Source organism: Aspergillus pseudodeflectus, assembly GCF_044049435.1.
Source record: "Aspergillus pseudodeflectus strain CBS 756.74 chromosome Unknown BJX68scaffold_41, whole genome shotgun sequence".
NCBI lineage: Eukaryota > Fungi > Ascomycota > Eurotiomycetes > Eurotiales > Aspergillaceae > Aspergillus > Aspergillus pseudodeflectus.
Window position 1 is genome coordinate 174161 of NW_027263817.1, and position 18836 is coordinate 192996.

The window sequence follows — 18836 nt, forward strand, 5'->3', positions numbered from 1 at the left end:
GCAACCATGTCATCCAAATCCGAAAGCGAAAAGCCCTCCCAGGAAGCCATCGTCCAAGGAAACCCCGCATCCTTCAAACCCACCTACCTCGTGCTAGATTCAATCAACGTCGACCTGCTGTCGATAACCATTCTCGCCGCAACAGGCCTCGCCTACCTCTTCCACTACCTCGACGCCAAACTCGCAGTCGCCGCTCTAGGACTGGGAATCCTCCCGCTCCGCTTAATCTTCCCCCGCCCCCGTCCTCCAAAGGGCACGGTCCTTATCACGGGTGCATCGAGCGGCGTCGGAGCGGAATTCAGCTACATTTTTGCGGACAAGGGGCATGATCTGATCCTCGTCGGCCGGAATCAGGATCAGCTTGATGTTGTGCGGGAGAATGTGAACAGAAAGTACCAGGTTCGTGCGGATACGATTAGTATCGATCTCTCACTCCCGGGCGCCGCCAAGGAGCTGTATAACCAGGTGAATGAGAAACAGCGCTCTGTCAGCGTGCTCGTGAATAACGCGGGACTCGGCGCAGCGGGCGACACGATGGAGCAGGACGTCGAGCTGGCCGAGCGGATGACGACGCTCAATTGCATTACGCCTGTGCAGCTGGCGCATCTGTTTGGGAATGATATGATCAAGCGTGGCGAGGGGTGGATGCTGCACGTCACCTCTGTCGGTGGTACGTCCCCCGTCCCTACCTATCCTATCTACCCATTTCTTTCTCTACACATGATACTTATAAATGTCACAGCATGGATCGCAAGCCCCGGCCAAAACATCTACCACGCAACAAAACACTTCCTGCGCGCATTCTCCGAGGCATTATCCGTCGAACTCCGCGCCTACCCCGGAATAACAAACACAAACCTCATGCCGGGCCCCGCCCACACGCAATTCATCACCCGCTCGCACGCAGAGGAGACCTTCATGATGGCGGCGTCGGGCGCCGTTGAGGACCCAAAGCGCGTCGCGAGCGTCGGGTACAAGGCGCTATGTAACCGGAAGGCGTCGGTGTTTAGTAGTTGGAATGCAGCGGGGACCACCATATTGTTTAGGTTTTTGCCGCGGAGTGTGCACCTTACCCTGGCGAGTTTGTTGAATGCGCCCCTGCGGGGCGTGCTTAGGGCCAGGGAGCCGCTGGCAGAGCAGAGGGTTCGGGGGCAGGATTTGTAGGTTTTCTGGGGGGTGGTTCGAAATTTATCATGATTGCTACATATCATATAGAAGCAAACTGTACTAGTTTAATTACCCCGAGTGTTTGTTGTCTTCTAAGCGGCGTTCCCTAATGGTATCATTCCATCTACCTATGCTCGCGCGTTGGTCTAATGTCCATGGTACTGTATCAGTCACGCATCCGACCAGACCTTCCCCAAGTTGCCCTAAGCAGCGGAACCGTGCTGCGATCCCTCCTTCCCGCCTACCCTCTCCTCCCCCTCCCCCTCCCCACGCCCATTCCCCCCGCTAACCTCCACCTCCAACGCCCTCAACTGCTCCATAAACCCCCTATTCGGCGAAACAACCGGCCTAGCCTTCCTCAGCACCGCCAGCGCCCCTTCAAGCCCAAACCCCCTGCATTTAATCAGGTACGCCGCAACAATAGCAGGCGACCTTGAAATCGCGGCCGAGCAATGGACGAGAACCCTCTTCCGGGCTGCGCTCGCCGCGTCGAGGATCACGCACGCAGAGTCGACGCACTTGCGTATATTAGCGTCTTCTCTATCTTCGAGGCCCAGGCGGTGGTAGATTATGCCCTCCGGGCCGTGCTCGGTCTCGATGGACGAGTGTTTCCGTGAGGGTGTCTTGCCGATCGAGATTATGATTGTTATTTCGTGCTTTTGGAGGAACGAGAGGGAGCTGGCGGCGGAGGCGGGGGCCAGGTAGAGGAAGGAGGGGAGGATGCACCCATCGCTGGGGGCTTTGGTCTTCGCCATTTTGTCTTGGGGAGGTGGGGAGTGTTGTGGGTGGCCTCAGCCGGTGGATGAGTCAAGCAAGGAGTGGGAGGGGTGAGGTGGAAATGGGCAGTCTCGTATTCGTGGTGCGGGGTTCAAGAAGCACAGGTCGAGTTCTGTCTTTTAATGACTTCTATTATGTATATCTCCCGATGCATTATCAATATCTAATCCACAGGGGCCAGGTTATGTTTTCTTCCCCGTACCTGGCTTCTATTATACTCCCGATACAAAACAAGAAACCAACAGACCGGCGCATCCAGGGCATCCTCATTTCTCGGTTTCATGCTTCCGCAAAAACTCCAACAGCCTCCGCGCAACCACAGACGGCTGCTCCTCAGGCAGGAAATGCCCACACTGCTCAATCGCACCGCCCTCGACATTCCTCGCGAAGCCCGCGACGAGCTTCACCATCCCCGCCCCCACCGAATGGGAACCACCCAATGCCAACACGGGGAGATCGAGGGGCGTCCTTGCGAATTCCAGATTCTGCTTCGCGCTCGTCTCGAAGGCGCGGTAGTACTCGAACCCGCGACTCATCGCCCCGGGTCGTGAGTATGCCTGGATATACCGCTCGAACTGCGCCGCGTGCGCCCCGTCCGGGTTCGCGGTTTTAAGGTTGAAGAACCAGGTTAGGAGCTCGCGCTCGCGCCCCGTTGTCAGGATCTCCGGTAGATCAGGTAGCGCGTGAAACGAAAACTGCCACAGGCGGAGGTTCGTCGCGCGATCGAGCGGGAACGTGAAGTTCGGCTGGAACCCAGGCACGGACGCGTCGAGGATACTCAGCGACTTGAGGCGCGACTGGAACTGCGCGGCCCAGGGGTACGCGATCCAGCCACCGACGTCGTGGCCGACGAGGTGGTAGGGTTGGGATTTCGAGCCGAGGGTGTCGGTGATTGCTTCGGAGAGGATTCTGCTTACGTTTGCGGTGTCGTATCCATTATTAGTTGGGGGGAGGGATTCACCGAGGCCGGGGGGGTCGAGGGCGATGAAGGTGTAGTGTTTTGAGAGGGGTTCAAAGAGGTTCTCGTATGCTTCGGCGGTTTGGGGCCAGCCTGGGAGGAGGACCACGGGGGGCCCGCGACCGCCGATTATGGCGCGGATGCCGTGGAGGAGGCGAGTGACTTGCCATGATGGTGTCATGGTGTGGATGTTGGTTTTCTGGTCGAATATAGATGAAGATCTTTGGGTGTAAAGGTACTGGAGCTGATTTATATTGCGTTGAAAGGTGTCGTGACTCATCTCATGCGGTTGATGATGAATCGCGGCAGACGGAGTGATTTCAGCCCGTCAGACACCGATGCCGGTGGGTTTCAGGTCAGTGATGGATCCTGGGAAGGGGCATCGCCTAGATTCCATTGGGTGCTTCGGTTGGCCTCCGTGATAGTGTGGGACAAGGCGAAGCTAAGCCTTGCTAGTCTGATTGAAGCTCACCAAGCATCTCAACATTGCAACCACCCCTGGCGCCGGAAGCTGAGACAGAAAGGTTGGTTGCCCTTATTCCTGCCACGTGAATTACCCTGCCTGTCCGTCAGCATCCTATTTTGACACCCCTGTCGGCGTGGTCCATGGCGAACGGATTTCGCGTTGTATACAGAGGACTCCGCAGCCCACTTCCCGTGGCCCCGTTCTTAGTGCCTCCGGAGACTCCTCGGACAGTCCGGCCTACTCTCCCTCACCGAAATCCCGACGGCAACTAGACACGCTCTGAAGTAATCTTTAAGAAAGCGTAGAGTAATGCCAGGCTCGTCACTCTCGGGGAGCAGTTCCGTGGTAGGGCTGGACTATCTCCTAGATAATATCGCTGAACTTCTCGCCAGGCTTCTATACAACTACAGGGTACTTTAGTACTATGCTGCCTCATGTCCTTGAGAACCATTTCAGGACAGCGGGTTTGTGGGCGAATACTACGGACAGCGCGTCCGATAGCAGTATCATACTATCACTATGTAATCTTCCAGAAGCCGTCGAGGTTCTTGAGCTCCAGTGCTACACGGTGTAATCATGTGGTAGTCATCACCAATACTATACAGCTGAGGCCGGAGGAGTTTCTTGATTACGAATGTAAGTCTGCCAACTAATAAAGAATGAATGGCATGGGCTGGACCAAGGGACACACTTGGTGCTACCCAGAAAGAGGACACAGAGTGTAAAGGACATGCATACACTTCTCGCCTACAGCCTTTTCTCTTGCTATATGACATTTTGATTCGCTTCTGGATAATCAAGATACCATCTATACCAAGATAGCCACCAAGGCCGTGGGAACTTCCCCCAATGTTAGATCCAAGGGTTAATACCTGCGCCTATGGACGAGTCGCGAATTCTAGACTTCCAATGCTCCAGTTCACTCGGTCACTTTAGGCCTTGATGTATCTCTGTTGTCTATATACAGCAAAGGCGGACCTCGCGTGGAAGTGGACTACTTGACAAAGAGTGATAGATGTTAGCGCTCGACACCACGAGCAACTTTATCGGCCGCAAGGCCAGATCTAGTGTGATAATAATGCACAGGTATTACTAGGGATATATTATGATAGCTTACTAGATAGAGACTTAGCATTAGCCGAGCAGGCAGTGCGGCAGAGGGGGCCTCCTCTTGAGAAAACACGTTGTCACCATGTCCGCTTGGATTTTGTTATCTGCGCAAAACGCGCTACCTCCAACCATATATAGAAATACGCGGAATGGCCACAAGTCCTTCCTTTAATCTGTATATATATTCGCACGTTTCGGGTGGTTTTGTCTCTAGTAGTCTTATCTAAAAACCGGCTCGGGCCGTCCAGATCCAGTCCCGGGAAAGTTGAAATCGGAGCACAGGTCCCGGGTTAGCAAATAGCGACTATCCACGATGAACCGGCAACAGGCGAGGTGGACATTATGACCAGCAGGACCGACGTGGTGTTCGGTTTAAGGTTGCAGCATCACCCAGTAGCAAGGGTCTCGTCCGTGCTCCCAGGCAACATTCATTCCCAGGTGTGGTCTCCTGTCGGAGATCTTCTCCTCGATCCCCGCCTCTGGTTAGACCTATCCTTGGTCTGACCATGCCGCATCGAAGATAACAGGAAGGTCGAAGCACACGGTTGAGGTCATTCTTGCGTAAATGGACGACAGGATTACTTGTGGCTGATAAGGAGTTGAACCGTCACGTCGAATATGCCGTACGGAGTATGCCGATCCGGACCACATCGCAGGAGCAGGGCTGAGAGAAGATTCCAGATTCCAGATTCCAGAGTCCAGACGCAAGTCCAGAAACCTGGTTCCAGGCGCGTGGCCGACCTGGAATGATTCAGACGAGATTCCATTAGATTCTGGCCGCGGCGACCGGACCCGCGAATCAGGGTGGTTGGATCGGGTTTCCGTGCTCAGTCGATAAGGCCACGCATGACGTCACTGTGTCACTACCAGGGTCCAGTTTGCGGACATGACACAAAAGTGAGCAGGGCTCTATGCAGTGTTGTGCCAAGGTGGCGTTGAGCTCAACGGTCCCTCAAGAGGCCGTTGAAGTAGTTGGAGATTGACGAGTATATCTACTTTCAAGTACCACGTATCAAGTTGGATCGGACAACCACCACCTCCCATCAGCCACGGCATAGTGCATTGGAATAAAAGTCGAGAGAAAATGACCATCATAAACGAACAAGGTAAAGCTGTTCTAGCTGTATTGCAAAAGCCGCAGTACTGAAATACTTATTGTACATTGCAGCGATCTCGGATCCGATCCGAAACGAAATCACCAAGATAAAACAGCTCTTTGCGGTCGACACACCATCACTGAAGCGCATCACAGACCATTTCGTCCACCAACTGGAAGAAGGCCTCACACGACACGATGCCGAGATTGTACGTATACACGCCTCCTTACCTACCCAGTCCCCTCGAGGATCCAACCACTACACGGACATCATACTAACAACCCCCTCCCACAGCCAATGAACATCACATGGGTCCCCTCGTTCCCAAGCGGACACGAAACGGGCCGCTACATCACAATCGACATGGGCGGTACGAACCTCCGCATCTGCAGCGTGGAATTAACAGCCCAAAAGGGCGGGTACCGTATCACCCAGGATAAATATATTCTCCCCGCTGCATTGAAGCGAGGGAAGGGGGATGAGCTCTGGGAACTTATTGCGGATAAACTGCAAGATTTCCTGAGGAAGCATAATCTGCTCCCGGCGAACAAGGAGGGAGAAGGGGAAAGGGAAGAGGAGGAGAAATTGCCGCTGGCATTCACCTTCTCGTACCCCGTTACACAGGATCATATCCGGCACGGCGTGCTGCAGCGGTGGACCAAGGGGTTCGATATCAGTGGTGTAGAGGGGGAAGATGTTGTCGCTCAATTAGAGAGTGTTCTACAACGGAGGAATATCCCCGTGCGCATTGTGGCGCTGGTCAACGATACTGTCGGGACACTGATTGCGTCGGCGTACAAGAATCCTGATATTCGCGTGGGGAGTATCTTCGGGACGGGGTGCAATGCGGCGTACATGGAGCGGTGCACTCGGATCCCGAAGATTTCTTCTTCTTCTTCGAGCGACCAGATGCAGTTTGGTGAGGACTCCATCGTCGCGATTAACTGCGAGTATGGTGCCTTTGATAACGGTCGGCGCGTCCTGCCGCGAACCAAGTTCGACGAGGATATCGACGCGACGTCTGCGCGACCCGGTCAGCAGACGTACGAGAAGATGGTTGCGGCAATGTATCTGGGTGAACTGCTACGGCTGATCCTGCTCCATCTGCATGAGTCGGTGGGACTCTTCCCAGATGCCGATGTGTCGCGGCTTCGTGAAAGCGGGACGATGGACGCAGTCTCGCTTTCAAAGATGGAGGCTGATGGGTCTGAGGCGGTGCGGATGGGCGAAGCGAAGAGGATCCTGCAGGATGCATATGGGATCGATGCAACGGATGAGGAACTCCGCGCGTGCTGTATCCTTGCGGAGGTTGTGTGTGCGCGGGCAGCTCGGCTGTATGCCTGTGGTATCGCAGCGTTGTGCAAGAAGCAGGGCGTTTTGGAGTGCGCGGTGGGTGTCGACGGGTCTGCATTTGAAAAGTACTCGCAGTTCCGGGAGAGAGCGGTTGCTGCTCTCGGTGAGATTCTGGACTGCCCCGCGGGCGAGGAGCGCGTCAAACTTGTTTCCGCCGAGGATGGATCGGGGGTTGGGGCGGCGCTCATAGCAGCCATAATTCTGAATCAGTAGTATACATTGTCTTCAGCAAGGAGTCCTAGAGGCGTTTTGTTTTTATGAATGTCATATCGCTACTATAGACTTGTAAATAGACTACTTTTCCATCTTCTTTTACTACTAATTTCGTGAACCAAGATAATAAAATCCAGTGATTCCAAGGACGAGGGATATATATTCGTGTACCAACCACACGCAGTTTACCAAATCAAACGCTTTGATGCGAGTCTCGATCTGGGCAATGTTAAGAATCTGGAGTAGATGCACTTGGCTTTCTAACCTACGATCTAGATTGCTTGGAGGAGCACCCCCTGGCCAGAAAGACTTTCGGATCAGTATAGTACTCAGCTAACACGCTCACAGATCATGGCCCAGGTACCCTAGTCTACAAAACGCATGGCAAATGCCGCTCGCGAAGTTTCTCAGAGACGCCGCTGGTTAGAATCGAGCCCTAAAGGCTAATGCAACACCGTCAAGAATAACATAGCAGATGTCTAACAGAGGGTTCTCCCGATCCGGCCCGGCTGGCGGCCTCACCGTGGGCACCGGCAGAAAAGCCAATCATGGGCGGCTCATCATGCCCAAAGAGGTTTCGGTAACATCCCCATTGTCCGCCATCGCAAATGGCATGCAGCTGAGCCTGAGCTTGCGATGTCCCAACGTTAGATTGAAGAAAATGCCCTGAGCCCTGTGTCCCATGCCAAGCCAGGCAGCAAAAAGGGCTGCGAATCGACCAATGATCTTCCGGCGAGGTTAATGCCAAAATGCGCCAAATGCCATGACCCCGCCTCAGTGTATGATATTAGTGGATTGTTAGAAGTGGACTTGAGAATGGAACCAATAGGCAAGCGCAAGTTTTGTCCGTATGGGGTCCGCTAGCTCTTCAGCTGCGTGGCGATGCGGATCTATAGATTTGCTTCTGTTGTTTTGCGCTCATCAGGAGCGAAGGATAAAAGACGAGCAATCCCTCGTGCGATGGCCTTGTCATTTTCGGAGGCGCTGCGGCGAGACACACATAGTGCACACACAGTATGAAGCTCACACCACTTGACCTCGGCATCGGCCGGTTCCTTGAGTTCAGCTTCACGATGGTATACCAGGAGGTGTAGGCCGATGAAGATCTGCGAGCCGCTGCTTAAACTCTCCTCGAGAAATACTCCCTTCTTGGATCGCGAGTTAATTTCCTTGTACACCCCTTTCTGCCCTATCTATGCCCTTGCCCCAATGCTCTGGTGCATGAATTAACTCCCTCCTTCTAGCGAAGCGAACTCCGACCCCGCGAATCGGCGAATATCTTCCAGAGCTGTCACGTCAATGGGGCTCTCTCGGACTTTGTCGACCTTTCATCATCGACCAGGACAGACGGCAACGTGAAATCGCTCGGTGAGCTCTTCGCCTTTGAAAAAGGGCTGTGGCAGTCGCTGTTCCAGCCTGTAATTCTCATCCGCGCTGTGTTTCTGAAGGACGCGACTGTTGTTCAGTTTATCACGCAGCATCCGCTTTGTCATGCTTCTGGTATGATGAATCCAGCGTCTCTTCTTGGAGGTTTCTAATCGGAATGTGTAGGATCGTACGCCGTCAGCAAGTCTACTGCGCCATTCTCAACGAAAGTGAACCCCCAGACCTCCGACCGACCATCTCTCAAACTCAAAGACTTGTTCACCCAGACCACGCAAGACAACCAACCCCAGTCTCCACCAGGACCATCTGTCCTTGATCGTCTCCGCCTCATGTTCCGCTGGATCCTCCGATCGATGAACGGAAAAGGCGGAAAGCAGTCTTTGCGCGATATATTCTACCCCCTCTCACGGGCGCGTCGATCAGACGGTCCATCTCTTGACCGAGAAGATGCAGGCCTGGCGGGAGAATGCGCAGGAACACGGGATCCATGTGACGGAGAATGATTTGCTCAGTGCGTTTATCTACCAGGTCAGTTTCCCAATGCTCTGACGGCTGCGTCCATTAGTGCAAATGCGGTACTAACACGTCTGGATTTAGGCCACTTATAAGCCCACCGCCGTGCAGGACTTTTCTCTCATCCTCGGCATACCTCGAAAACGATATGCCCATGCACAACTCGTGCTCTTCATCCCTATCGACATGGCATCCGCGGAGGCACAGTCCAAAGACACCCCTGCATCCCTACCCGACATGGCAGCCGAAGTTCGACGGGCGATCGTCGAAGCCCGTCGCCCAGATATGCTCCCGCAGCTGTTGGGGTACTATACGAAACCCACCATTCGGCCGATGATGCCACAGTGGTACGGGCGGCGAGCGCCGCAGAGCGTTGTGACCTCATGGACACATCTTCCGTTCTTCGAGCTGGGTATCAAGGGGACGAAACCGAGTTTTTTCAACGGGGAGCTGGATATGTGGGACTTTATCAAGAAATTTGGAGTGGCGATGGATGACTGCTCCATCATGTGGAAGACGGATCCTGGTGAGAGGTGTATCCGCGGGAGGCTGCATCGCGATGCGTGGCGGAGAATGGAGGAGATGCTGGATCAGATGGTGGTGTAGTTTCGGGACTGTCACCTGATGCATCTATTTCTTTCACTCGCTAATCGAAGCATCCAGACTGCAGTATGTCAGCGGCGCGCTAACTGGAGCTGTTCATCACACGGAAACAAGCCGATTGTGTGCCTGCAAAATGTGGAGCGCCAGGAACGCTGATGACGTAGCCGCACAACTGCACGATGATATCATCGGCCCACCACGTCGTTCTTCTTTAAGTACTCGCACTGTCCACCTCGCGCCCAGACGGCGGCGCCATACCTGACGATGATCCTCAGACACGATTGTATACGATAGCATGATTTCAGACGACCAACCAACCGAACTCGCATGTTTTGATGTGACCAAGGAGCGAGAATTCTACAGGTGCGTGGTCAGTGCAGTGCCGCTCTAAGGACGTTGCTGACTCACCCCAAGATATCTCCCACGCGGCCACGCCTCCTTCCCCTTTGCTCCATTTGACGACTCGAGCCGCAACTCCTTCATTCCCACCCCATCGACCGACAATGTCCTGACATCGCTGGCCCAGCTCGGTGCCATGAGGCTCGGCGCTGAGAGGGCCATCATTTCGCTTTTCGGACCTACCCATCAATATATCCTCGCTGAAGCCACGGGATCGCCCACCGGCGACGAAATCCGCCTAGGATGCTGTGTGTTGCCGATAGGCAGTGGTGTCTGCATCGAGGTGGCAGAACTGCCGCTTTCAGAGCCTTCGGACGACCCGGCCATCGTTAACGGCGCCCTTGTTATCTCGGATGCCAAAGACAGCCGGTACATAAAGCAGCACAGTCTCGTCAACAGGCTTCTCAATGCCCAGTTCTGCGCTGTGGTGCCCATAACGACTCCTCGCGGAAGCACCATAGGATCGTTTGGCATCTTTGATGCGCAGCCTCGCCCTTCAGGGATTGACGACTCATCGATCGAATACATGAAGCGGATGGCGGCGACGGTCATGGAACACTTGGACACCCTGCAGTCACAACACCAGAACAGACAGGCCCAGCGAATGATCTACGGGCTAGGAAGCTTTGTGGAAGGCAAGACCACGCTCCGTGATTCATGGCTCGAATCACAGGACCAGGAGGCTGCGACCGGACGAACGGGTGAGATGGTCGAGGGGCAGTTGAACAAGGAGCAACAACAGCTTCAAGAAACAGAAAAGCACTCGCGGCCGCTTCCCTATCGCCCAGCGAAGAAGAAAAGGGATCCAGAAAGCCATGGACACGAGAAGACCAACGGAACTCACAAGGCAACGTTTCGAGCGTGTGACTCTGGAGATAACTTGGCCGACGATAGCACGCCAGCATCCTTCCAGCGAATCTTCTCTCGAGCGGCAAACTTGATCCGTGAGTCTATAGAAGTGGAGGGAGTCGTTTTTCTGGACGCACGGATCGAGTCGTTTGGTGGCCTCGTAGGGTACGAACCCACGGCGGAGAGAACGAGGTCGAGCAGCGAGGACAGCACCGACTCGGGAAGCGGCGACAGCTCATCGACCCCCGCGCCTTCCCCTCCAGACCCCAACGAAGGCACAACCATCACCACCTGCCGAATCCTAGGCTCATCCACGACACAGTCTTCGACAATCAACAATCGCAAGGACCGCGCTCAAAGCGTGGTCCCCAATGCCTATGCTGTTCGCGAGGATGTGCTCAAAGCAATAATGAATCGGTATCCCCACGGCAAGATCTTCAACTACAACCAGGACGGCTCGTTATCCGACGACAGTAGCGCCAGCGCGGGAACACAGGGCACTCAGAGCACACAGGGGACGGAGGGTAGCGGGAGAAGGCAAAGGCGGAAACACCGACAGGATGCCCGCGATCTCAACAAAGCGCTCGGTGGTGCCCGCAGTATCATCTTCCTTCCTCTTTGGGACTCGCACAACTCGAGATGGCTGTCTGGTCTGCTTGTCTGGACGAATACGCCCAAGCGTGTGTTTAGCGCAGAGGACGAGCTCGCCTATCTTCGCGCTTTTGGCAATAGCGTCATGGCCGAGGTACATCGACTTGACGTGGAGATGGCTGAAAAGGCCAAGACGGACCTCGTCACCAGTATTTCTCACGAGCTGCGCAGTCCCCTACATGGCATTCTTGGAACGGCCGACATCTTGAGCGACACGGCCATGAACGCGCTGCAACAAGGGATGGTCCATACGATCGAGTCTTGTGGTCGCACATTGCTCGATACAATCAACCATCTGCTAGACTTTACCTATATCGACAAGTTCAAGCAAGATCCTAAGTTGAAGAAGCGGCACCGGCGAAGCACTGGCGATGGAGATTCTCACGGCGGATCAAAGCTCGAGCGAAGCCCCCCGAGCAGCAGTGAGAACATCTTCGAGGACGTACAGTTAGACTCTGTGCTTGAGGAGGTCGTGGAAAGCGTCTTTGCTGGCCACAGTTTCTACCATCACCCTCGTGCTCAGCATCGAAATTCTAGCACTGCGAACGCATCCCACGCTGTGCATCAGCCAAAGGAGGTGACCATCATCTTTGACATCCAAGAAGCTCCGGAATGGAAATTTTTCACCCAAGTTGGGTGCTGGCGTCGTATCTTGATGAACATTTTCAGCAATGCGCTCAAGTACACCGCTCAAGGTTATATTTACTTGCGGCTAGCGGCGGCCGAGTCCCCTCGTCCGGAAAGTAATGACCCCGACGAGTCTCCTGAGCCTAATGACCAGTGGGTCGTCACTCTAACTGTCAAGGACACCGGGCAGGGCATTGGGACAAAGTTCCTAAGAAATAGGCTCTTTACAGCCTTCTCTCAAGAGGATACGCTGGCTCCCGGTAGTGGACTTGGCTTGAGCATTGTGCAGAAAGCGCTTCGCTCGCTCAAGGGATCTATCGAGGTCAGCTCTGAAAAGGACAAAGGCACCGAGATATCTATCGAGGTCCCCGTCAAGCTCGCTTCCCTGCCAGATGGCTCCGATGGGTCGTCTTCGAATGCGGCGTATGGTTTGATACGGAAGGAAGCGTACGGAAAAACCATTGGCCTGTTGGGCTTTGGCTCATCGCTCGAATCAGAACGCGATGTCACACTCTTTAATTCGCTGAAGCGGGTGTGTGAGGACTGGTTTCACTTTACGGTCAAGTCCGTGTCTCTCCATGGCGACCATGATCCGTGCGACTTCTACTTGATGGTTCACACCGACCTTGATGGACCGGATGCGCGAGGCAACCAGCAGTTCAACATCGATCAGCTGGACGGGCTCTCTCCACTCATCGTCATTTGCCAATCACCGGAAGCCGCACACAAGATGTTCGCGCAGAGCATGACAAAGAAGCACGAGCGTACATCGATTGTCGAATTCATCAGCCAACCTTGTGGGCCGCGGAAACTAGCAAAGACGCTGGAGCTGTGCATCAGGCAGCAACATGGCGAGGGCACTCACGGAGAGGAGGAAACTCGATGGGTTGAAATACCGGAGTCGTCACACCTTCCTCTTGATATCGACACTAGAGACGCGCCGGCCGACAGGATGAAGATCAGCAAGCGGCCTACGTTGGATAAGTTGGATAGCCAGGATAGCCAGGTACTTGACGGCTCAGCTAGCAATTCACGCCGCGAAAGCCACGCAACGCCGGAGAGTGAAGTTCCTCCGGAACCGACCACGCCTTGCGCGTTACTGGTGGAAGACAATCCGGTGAACTTGAAGATCCTCGTCGCGTATGTAACAAAGGAAGGCTGGGATTGTGAGACAGCAAGGAATGGACTGGAAGCCGTTGAGAGGTTCCGTGAGAATCCCGGAAAGTTCATCCTGGTCCTTATCGGTATGCCCGTATTCCCCCCCTCGTCGTCCTTTACTTTTGCTAACAAGCCAGACATTTCCATGCCCATCATGAACGGATTCGAAGCCAGTCGAGCAATCCGCCAAGAGGAGCGGAGATACTTTGACGAGCATCCTTCTTCGAAGCCACGCTGGTTCCCAACCAAGATCACGGCCCTGACCGGACTGGACAGTGAAGCTGCGCAAAAGGAGGCGTTTGCATCTGGAATTGATACCTTTTTGACGAAACCGATCAAGCGGCAGGATATACGATCTCTGCTTGAGCAATGTCAGTCATGATTTATTGATGATATTCCTTTGAAAAAGAAAACGCTACATGATTGTAATTCTTGCTTTTACACACTGTATTATTACTTGGCCTTTGCGGCGTGTTTGAGATGTACGCATCTTGCTTGACGCGTTGTTGCGCAGTGCTTGATATGATTTGCTATGATAGACTATCTCGGTACCTCCTACTGTACAAATAAGATTACCAAAGCTCCCAAACCTGCTCTCCACCCGCAACCAACCGATTAAACAACGCATCCCTCCCCATGACCCCCGTGAGATGGTACACAAACCTCTCTCTGGCACCATCATCACAGTTACCCTCGCTGTCGCTCTCACCAATACGCCCGCTATGCCCTTCGCCCCCCTTCAAGCCCCGAATAACCAAGCCATCCGCAGATCCTGAATCAAGCTCCTCACTTCCAACCGCAAGCTCAACAATCAACTTCCCCTTCCACCCGAGGCCCGCAGTCTTTTGGAGTTCCGTGATACCGCCGAGCGGAATACTGAATTTGACGCTGCTGGACTTTTGCCTGCTCAGGCGGGTATCGTGCAGTTTTGCGGGTTTTGTCGTCGTGAAGAAGAGGACGGCCTGTCCCGGGGGCTGTGGCTGTGTTTGGGTTTGAGTTTCGTCCGCGATGGAATCAACATCAGCATCCATGTCAAGAACAACACACCCGCGCTTCTTCTCAAACTTGGCCTCAAAAACAACATTCGCATTCCTCCTCCCAGCCGCAAACGCCGCCCCAGCCACACTCGTCGACGGGATTAGTAATTCCAGCAGCCGGCTCGTCTGCATCCCGCCAATCCGTCCATCATGCGCATCCAGGACTCCCTGCAGTCCGCGCCGCGCATACGTCGATGCCGTCGTGGCGAGCGCGCGATCGAGAGCAATGTGGCCGCGGACGGCGGTTTTGATTGCGCGGCGCGCGAAGCGGAGGAAGCGGTGGAGTTTCTGGGTCTTTGGTGGCTGAGGGGGTTCTGCGTCGGAGAGAAGGGCTTCTTGGCCTGGGGAGTCGGGGATCGCGATGGGTCCTGGTTTGGGACGGAGGGCTTGCCATAGGGCTGATGACAACGACATGTCTTCGTGGCGGACGAGGGATCGGTCGTGGTTCTTTTGTTGCTGGAAATAGATGGGGTTGGATGTGCTCTCGGCGAGGCGGAGGAGGGTAAGAGCTAGTTGCGCGTTTGTGGGGACGCCTTGGAGAAGGGTCCTGATGTTTCGTGTATTAGCGAGTACGCAAGCCAGACCAGTCGACTGGAACTGGGCAGAGAAAAGCAGATGGCAAAAGCGAACCTGTCGATATCCAGATAATCTTTCCACTCCGGCACATTGAGATGGAGATATTCCATACCCTGAACGAAAAGAGGTTCACCGAACAGACCGAGACCGAGGAGCAGTTCAACCGTTTTGACGAGCATGTAGCTCGAGCAGAATGAGGAGATGAGGCAGGTTGATAGCAGGATCGCTGCGAGACGGAGTCGGGGGATGACGGGGTCGAATGGCGGGGTGGGGGAGAGAAGGCTGTATCGGTTAGTTTCATGGTTATACTGTTAGAGGGACAGACGTACTTGGAGACTCGCTCGCATATGTCTGTGACATCGCTGAGCGTACGCATGGTCTTGTTGAGAGCCGGATGGACTTTCTTCTTGGGTTTCCCGTCTCCGTCCTTAATAACAGAGGGTAGCGTCTCCGGTTCGAGCCCATCTAGTTGCGACGGCTCTATGGACGCATCGTCAACATCTGTTGCGACGACAGGAGTGCCCTCGTATTCAGCTTCTCCGCCGTCCGTTCCCTCGGGCGCAATATCACCTGTCACCCCCGGTGAAGTTTGAGCCTTGCACGCGGACGGGAATAGAAGCACTCTAGTATCCGGATAGAAGAGCAAAGCCAGTAATGCGATAGTAACCACCAGTATAAGCCTATCCTGCAGCCATGCAATCGCATAAACCTGAACACCGTCAGCTCATACAACAAAATCACCACAAGGATTGAGGAAGTCCGTATTCACATACAGTGCAAAAAGCTCCCGTTCGATGCGGATCATCCCATGACCTCAGCCTTTTGACATGACTGAAAAGGTCGCCGACGGGAGCAATCACGGAGGTGTAGAAACGCTCTATCGTCGGCTGCAGCCTCTCGGGCGGGAATTGCGCATCGGCGGCGCGAGTGAGGTCGAGCCCACACTCTTCCTGATGCGGCTCTCCCTCTGGTTCGGGAGCGACTTGGACGTGCGAGACTTGCTGGAATCACAGGTTCGGTTACACTGGCGCCTTGGATCGAGGTAGGGGGACACACCTTGTTAAACCGAGCGATTAATCTCTTGAGATCATCATCGCGGGCTCGTGATATACGGACAGGCAGCTTTGGTGGCTTCCTGGGAGGCAGAGCCGGGGGAAGTCCATGATTGTCCATTGCTTTGCGAGCAGGGTTGTTGACGGAAGGGATGGACCCCCTCTTTCTTCCCCGCGTCGTCGTGTTGCTTAGTGGCGATAAGGTGATTACTAAGTCCGGAGTTCCTCCGCGGCGTATATTATCCAGTGTACATAGGCCACGCCACCTCAAAAACGTGGCCCTGAAACGATAGAGATAGGAGGGCTGGAGCGGAATGCCATTTTGTAAATAAGTTGAAGAGTAAGAAAGGGGCTGGTAGATAATGTCATGCATGGGTGGGAGAAGACTGATTAAAATGCCCATAATTGGTTAGAATACGTATAACGCCTTATGCTGAACTTTGATTGGGCAAGTATGTCTCCATAGCAGGGGGAGCTAGTATGGAAAGGCGAGAGCTTTTCTCATCGAATAATACTGTAAAAGAGAAAAAGGCAGGTCCTTTCTAACAATGACATTACTAGCTAGGCAAAATCACTGTAGTTGGTGGCTGAAGATTATTTGTTCCCTGACGGCGTCCAAGTTTTGCATGACTATCTGGACCCTACCATTCACATATACTTTGTGCACAGCTTGACTAGTGGCCCAACTATGATTTGAACCGCCCATGGGCAGTCTCATCCCTGGCCCAAGATGCTCCTTCCATCGAAGCCCAGCATGATTCAATCACAGGTTAGACTATAATCTTTGGTCAGTCCCTCCCTTTCGTGCTCTGCTTTCAGGTAGCCCGCTGCCCGCTGCGCAATAGCCTGCTGGCATTTGGCTAGGGTGGTAGCCTGCCGACCGACTTCAGTTAAGCTACTCACCACCTTTTTATTGCTGCCAACAAACCCATATAGGGTGTAGGGAATGTTAGTTTCTGTGCAGAACTGCTGTACCAGTTTTTGCGTACGCCTTAGGTTATGTCGCGGCACCCTAGGGAATAAATGATGTACTATCTGGAATTGGAGGCCGCCATAGGCAAAATCTAGCCATTCAGGACAATCAACATCCATAGTTGTCCGTAGCATTTTCTGAGCGAAGGACTCGTTAGGCCCCAAATCGGCGGTAGACATGGCAAAGTGTGACAAGGTGAACAGCACATGAAGTGGCATTGTAACCATGTGGCTGATCATAATAAAGGAAAACCGACTCCAACCGGTGGGAATGGATTTGTAGACAACACCATATCCAAACCAGAGCCAAAAGAGAACATTTCCAGCGATCTCGAACCATCGATGCCACCATGCCGATCCCTTTTTCGGGCCATGGCCCCCCGCAAGGAATGTCCAGGATTGGATGTACAGATTGAACCGGCCAAACATGAGGATAAAATAATATGAATATGCCTGAAATGGCACAAGCATACTGGCGGCTCTGCCATAACATATGCGGCGCTCGTAGTAGGTGGAAAATATGCCCTCAAGAAACCTGTGGCTTACTGCCAAAAATGGAAGATGTTGGTTGTCAGGATCATGTTCCGGCGCATTGGTGACAATATGGTGCACATTATGGTTCCGTTTCCACCAGCCTAAAGAAAGGCCCCCCATGGGGCCAGCAATAATCATGCCAATAAGGCTATCGATAGTGAAATTATGAGTAATGCTCAAATGGGCAGCGTCATGGGCGCAGAAGACCAGCTGAGACCAGAAACAGCCCAGGAATACGGCGCTGGCGCAGAACCATCTGATGCGGAGGAAGAGCAGCATAGCTCCAAAAAGAAACCAGCAGCGTCCGAATTCCCAAGCGTATGCCGTATAGTTGCAATTGTAGAGTCCTTCCGCCTGGATTTGATCATGAAGACGGCGGTATCTCTGAGTTATCTTAACCTGTGTTGCTTCATCTAGCGCTGGGTAATTGTTCAGAGTATTCATGATTTCATTTCTAGACAGATCATCCAGAAACGCCAGCTTCTGGTTGTCTGGCTTCGAAGGTTCATGCGGTAAGTAATTGAAACTGCCGAGCCTTTGTTGGATGCCCAAGTTTTCGACGCACTTTGACTTTTTTGAGGGAAATGCCTTGGGCCAGTAGTCCACCGCGGTTGCATCCTGAGCTTCCGCAGACTTTTCGGCGTATGGCCGACAGTTACCACCCTGAATTGGAGGCAGCATGTTCCGCCAACGCCCGTTGATCCTGCCGACTTGGTACCGGTCGATCAATTGGCGTGTTTCTTCCGAGTGGAATCTAGTGAAAATGGTCAGTCATGGTTTCAACGTAATGGCAAAGGATGATTGCAGCTAACATCGTGAATTCATCAGTTGCGTCTTTCCCAATCATATGCTGGACCGGTTTGAGTCCTCCTGGATGATACGGAACCCAGGAGTCGAGGCGGAGAACCTTGTTGTCTATGATAACAATAACCTGTCCTGCCGAGATCATCCCTTCAATCTCCCGGGGCAACAAGACCCTCTCTTTTCTGGGTACGATTTCTCGTATAGAAGTCATCTTGTTTGCCATCAGCATCTAGCTGTATTTGTCCGCTTTTTCTTTTCTTTTCTTTTCTTTTTTGGCAGCGCGCTTCGAAGTTCGAAAATCTGCGGTGAGTCGTACTGCGAGTGAGTAGTCGGGCACAGGTATGAGAGTGTTCAGCAGTAGGGGCACTGGCTAAAAGCCACCAATTTATACAAATTCGTGGATAAGAATTTTGACAGACACCCCTTTCTCAATCGCTATGCAAGGAATGGAAGGCTGATCACAATGGAGTTTAACTAGCTGAAGGCTCAAAGAACAAGCCAATCAAAGTATGTATCATATGTAGCAAGTTTTTC

At 53.5% G+C, this 18836-nt stretch overlaps 7 protein-coding genes across 7 annotated transcripts; 3 read left to right on the forward strand and 4 right to left on the reverse strand.

Moving 5' to 3' along the window:
* Positions 1-6: 6 nt before the first annotated feature.
* Positions 7-1164, forward strand: BJX68DRAFT_269676 (SDR family NAD(P)-dependent oxidoreductase; the record flags this gene model as incomplete). The annotated part of the gene is made up of 2 exons (XM_071046415.1): positions 7-670; positions 743-1164. 2 exons carry the CDS (start codon positions 7-9, stop codon positions 1162-1164), a joined length of 1086 nt encoding a protein of 361 aa, XP_070896139.1.
* A 206-nt stretch (positions 1165-1370) lies between these two features.
* Positions 1371-1922, reverse strand: BJX68DRAFT_269677 (dual specificity protein phosphatase family protein; the record flags this gene model as incomplete). Its single annotated transcript, XM_071046416.1, has 1 exon — positions 1371-1922. One exon carries the CDS (start codon positions 1920-1922, stop codon positions 1371-1373), a length of 552 nt encoding a protein of 183 aa, XP_070896140.1.
* A 120-nt stretch (positions 1923-2042) lies between these two features.
* Positions 2043-3162, reverse strand: BJX68DRAFT_243001 (alpha/beta fold hydrolase). The gene has a single exon (XM_071041087.1). The coding sequence runs from the start codon at positions 3081-3083 to the stop codon at positions 2211-2213; it is 873 nt and encodes a 290-aa protein (XP_070896141.1). The 5' UTR covers positions 3084-3162; the 3' UTR covers positions 2043-2210.
* Positions 3163-5385: 2223 nt separating this feature from the next.
* On the forward strand, positions 5386-7141 carry BJX68DRAFT_277789 (uncharacterized protein; the record flags this gene model as incomplete). Its single annotated transcript, XM_071048395.1, has 3 exons — positions 5386-5584; positions 5647-5783; positions 5870-7141. The coding sequence occupies exons 1-3, from the start codon at positions 5563-5565 to the stop codon at positions 7139-7141; spliced, it is 1431 nt and encodes a 476-aa protein (XP_070896142.1). The 5' UTR covers positions 5386-5562.
* A 2748-nt stretch (positions 7142-9889) lies between these two features.
* BJX68DRAFT_243009 (uncharacterized protein) lies at positions 9890-13916 on the forward strand. The gene is made up of 2 exons (XM_071041088.1): positions 9890-13413; positions 13465-13916. Exons 1-2 carry the CDS (start codon positions 10179-10181, stop codon positions 13707-13709), a joined length of 3480 nt encoding a protein of 1159 aa, XP_070896143.1. The 5' UTR covers positions 9890-10178; the 3' UTR covers positions 13710-13916.
* BJX68DRAFT_243011 (uncharacterized protein) lies at positions 13833-16311 on the reverse strand. The gene is made up of 5 exons (XM_071041089.1): positions 15997-16311; positions 15714-15941; positions 15270-15649; positions 14995-15222; positions 13833-14911 (listed from the first exon to the last, which is right to left on the reverse strand). The coding sequence occupies exons 1-5, from the start codon at positions 16111-16113 to the stop codon at positions 13900-13902; spliced, it is 1965 nt and encodes a 654-aa protein (XP_070896144.1). The 5' UTR covers positions 16114-16311; the 3' UTR covers positions 13833-13899.
* Positions 16312-16563: 252 nt separating this feature from the next.
* On the reverse strand, positions 16564-18513 carry BJX68DRAFT_257130 (fatty acid desaturase; the record flags this gene model as incomplete). Its single annotated transcript, XM_071043289.1, has 4 exons — positions 16564-16597; positions 16831-16865; positions 16896-18252; positions 18311-18513. 4 exons carry the CDS (start codon positions 18511-18513, stop codon positions 16564-16566), a joined length of 1629 nt encoding a protein of 542 aa, XP_070896145.1.
* Positions 18514-18836: the final 323 nt, after the last annotated feature.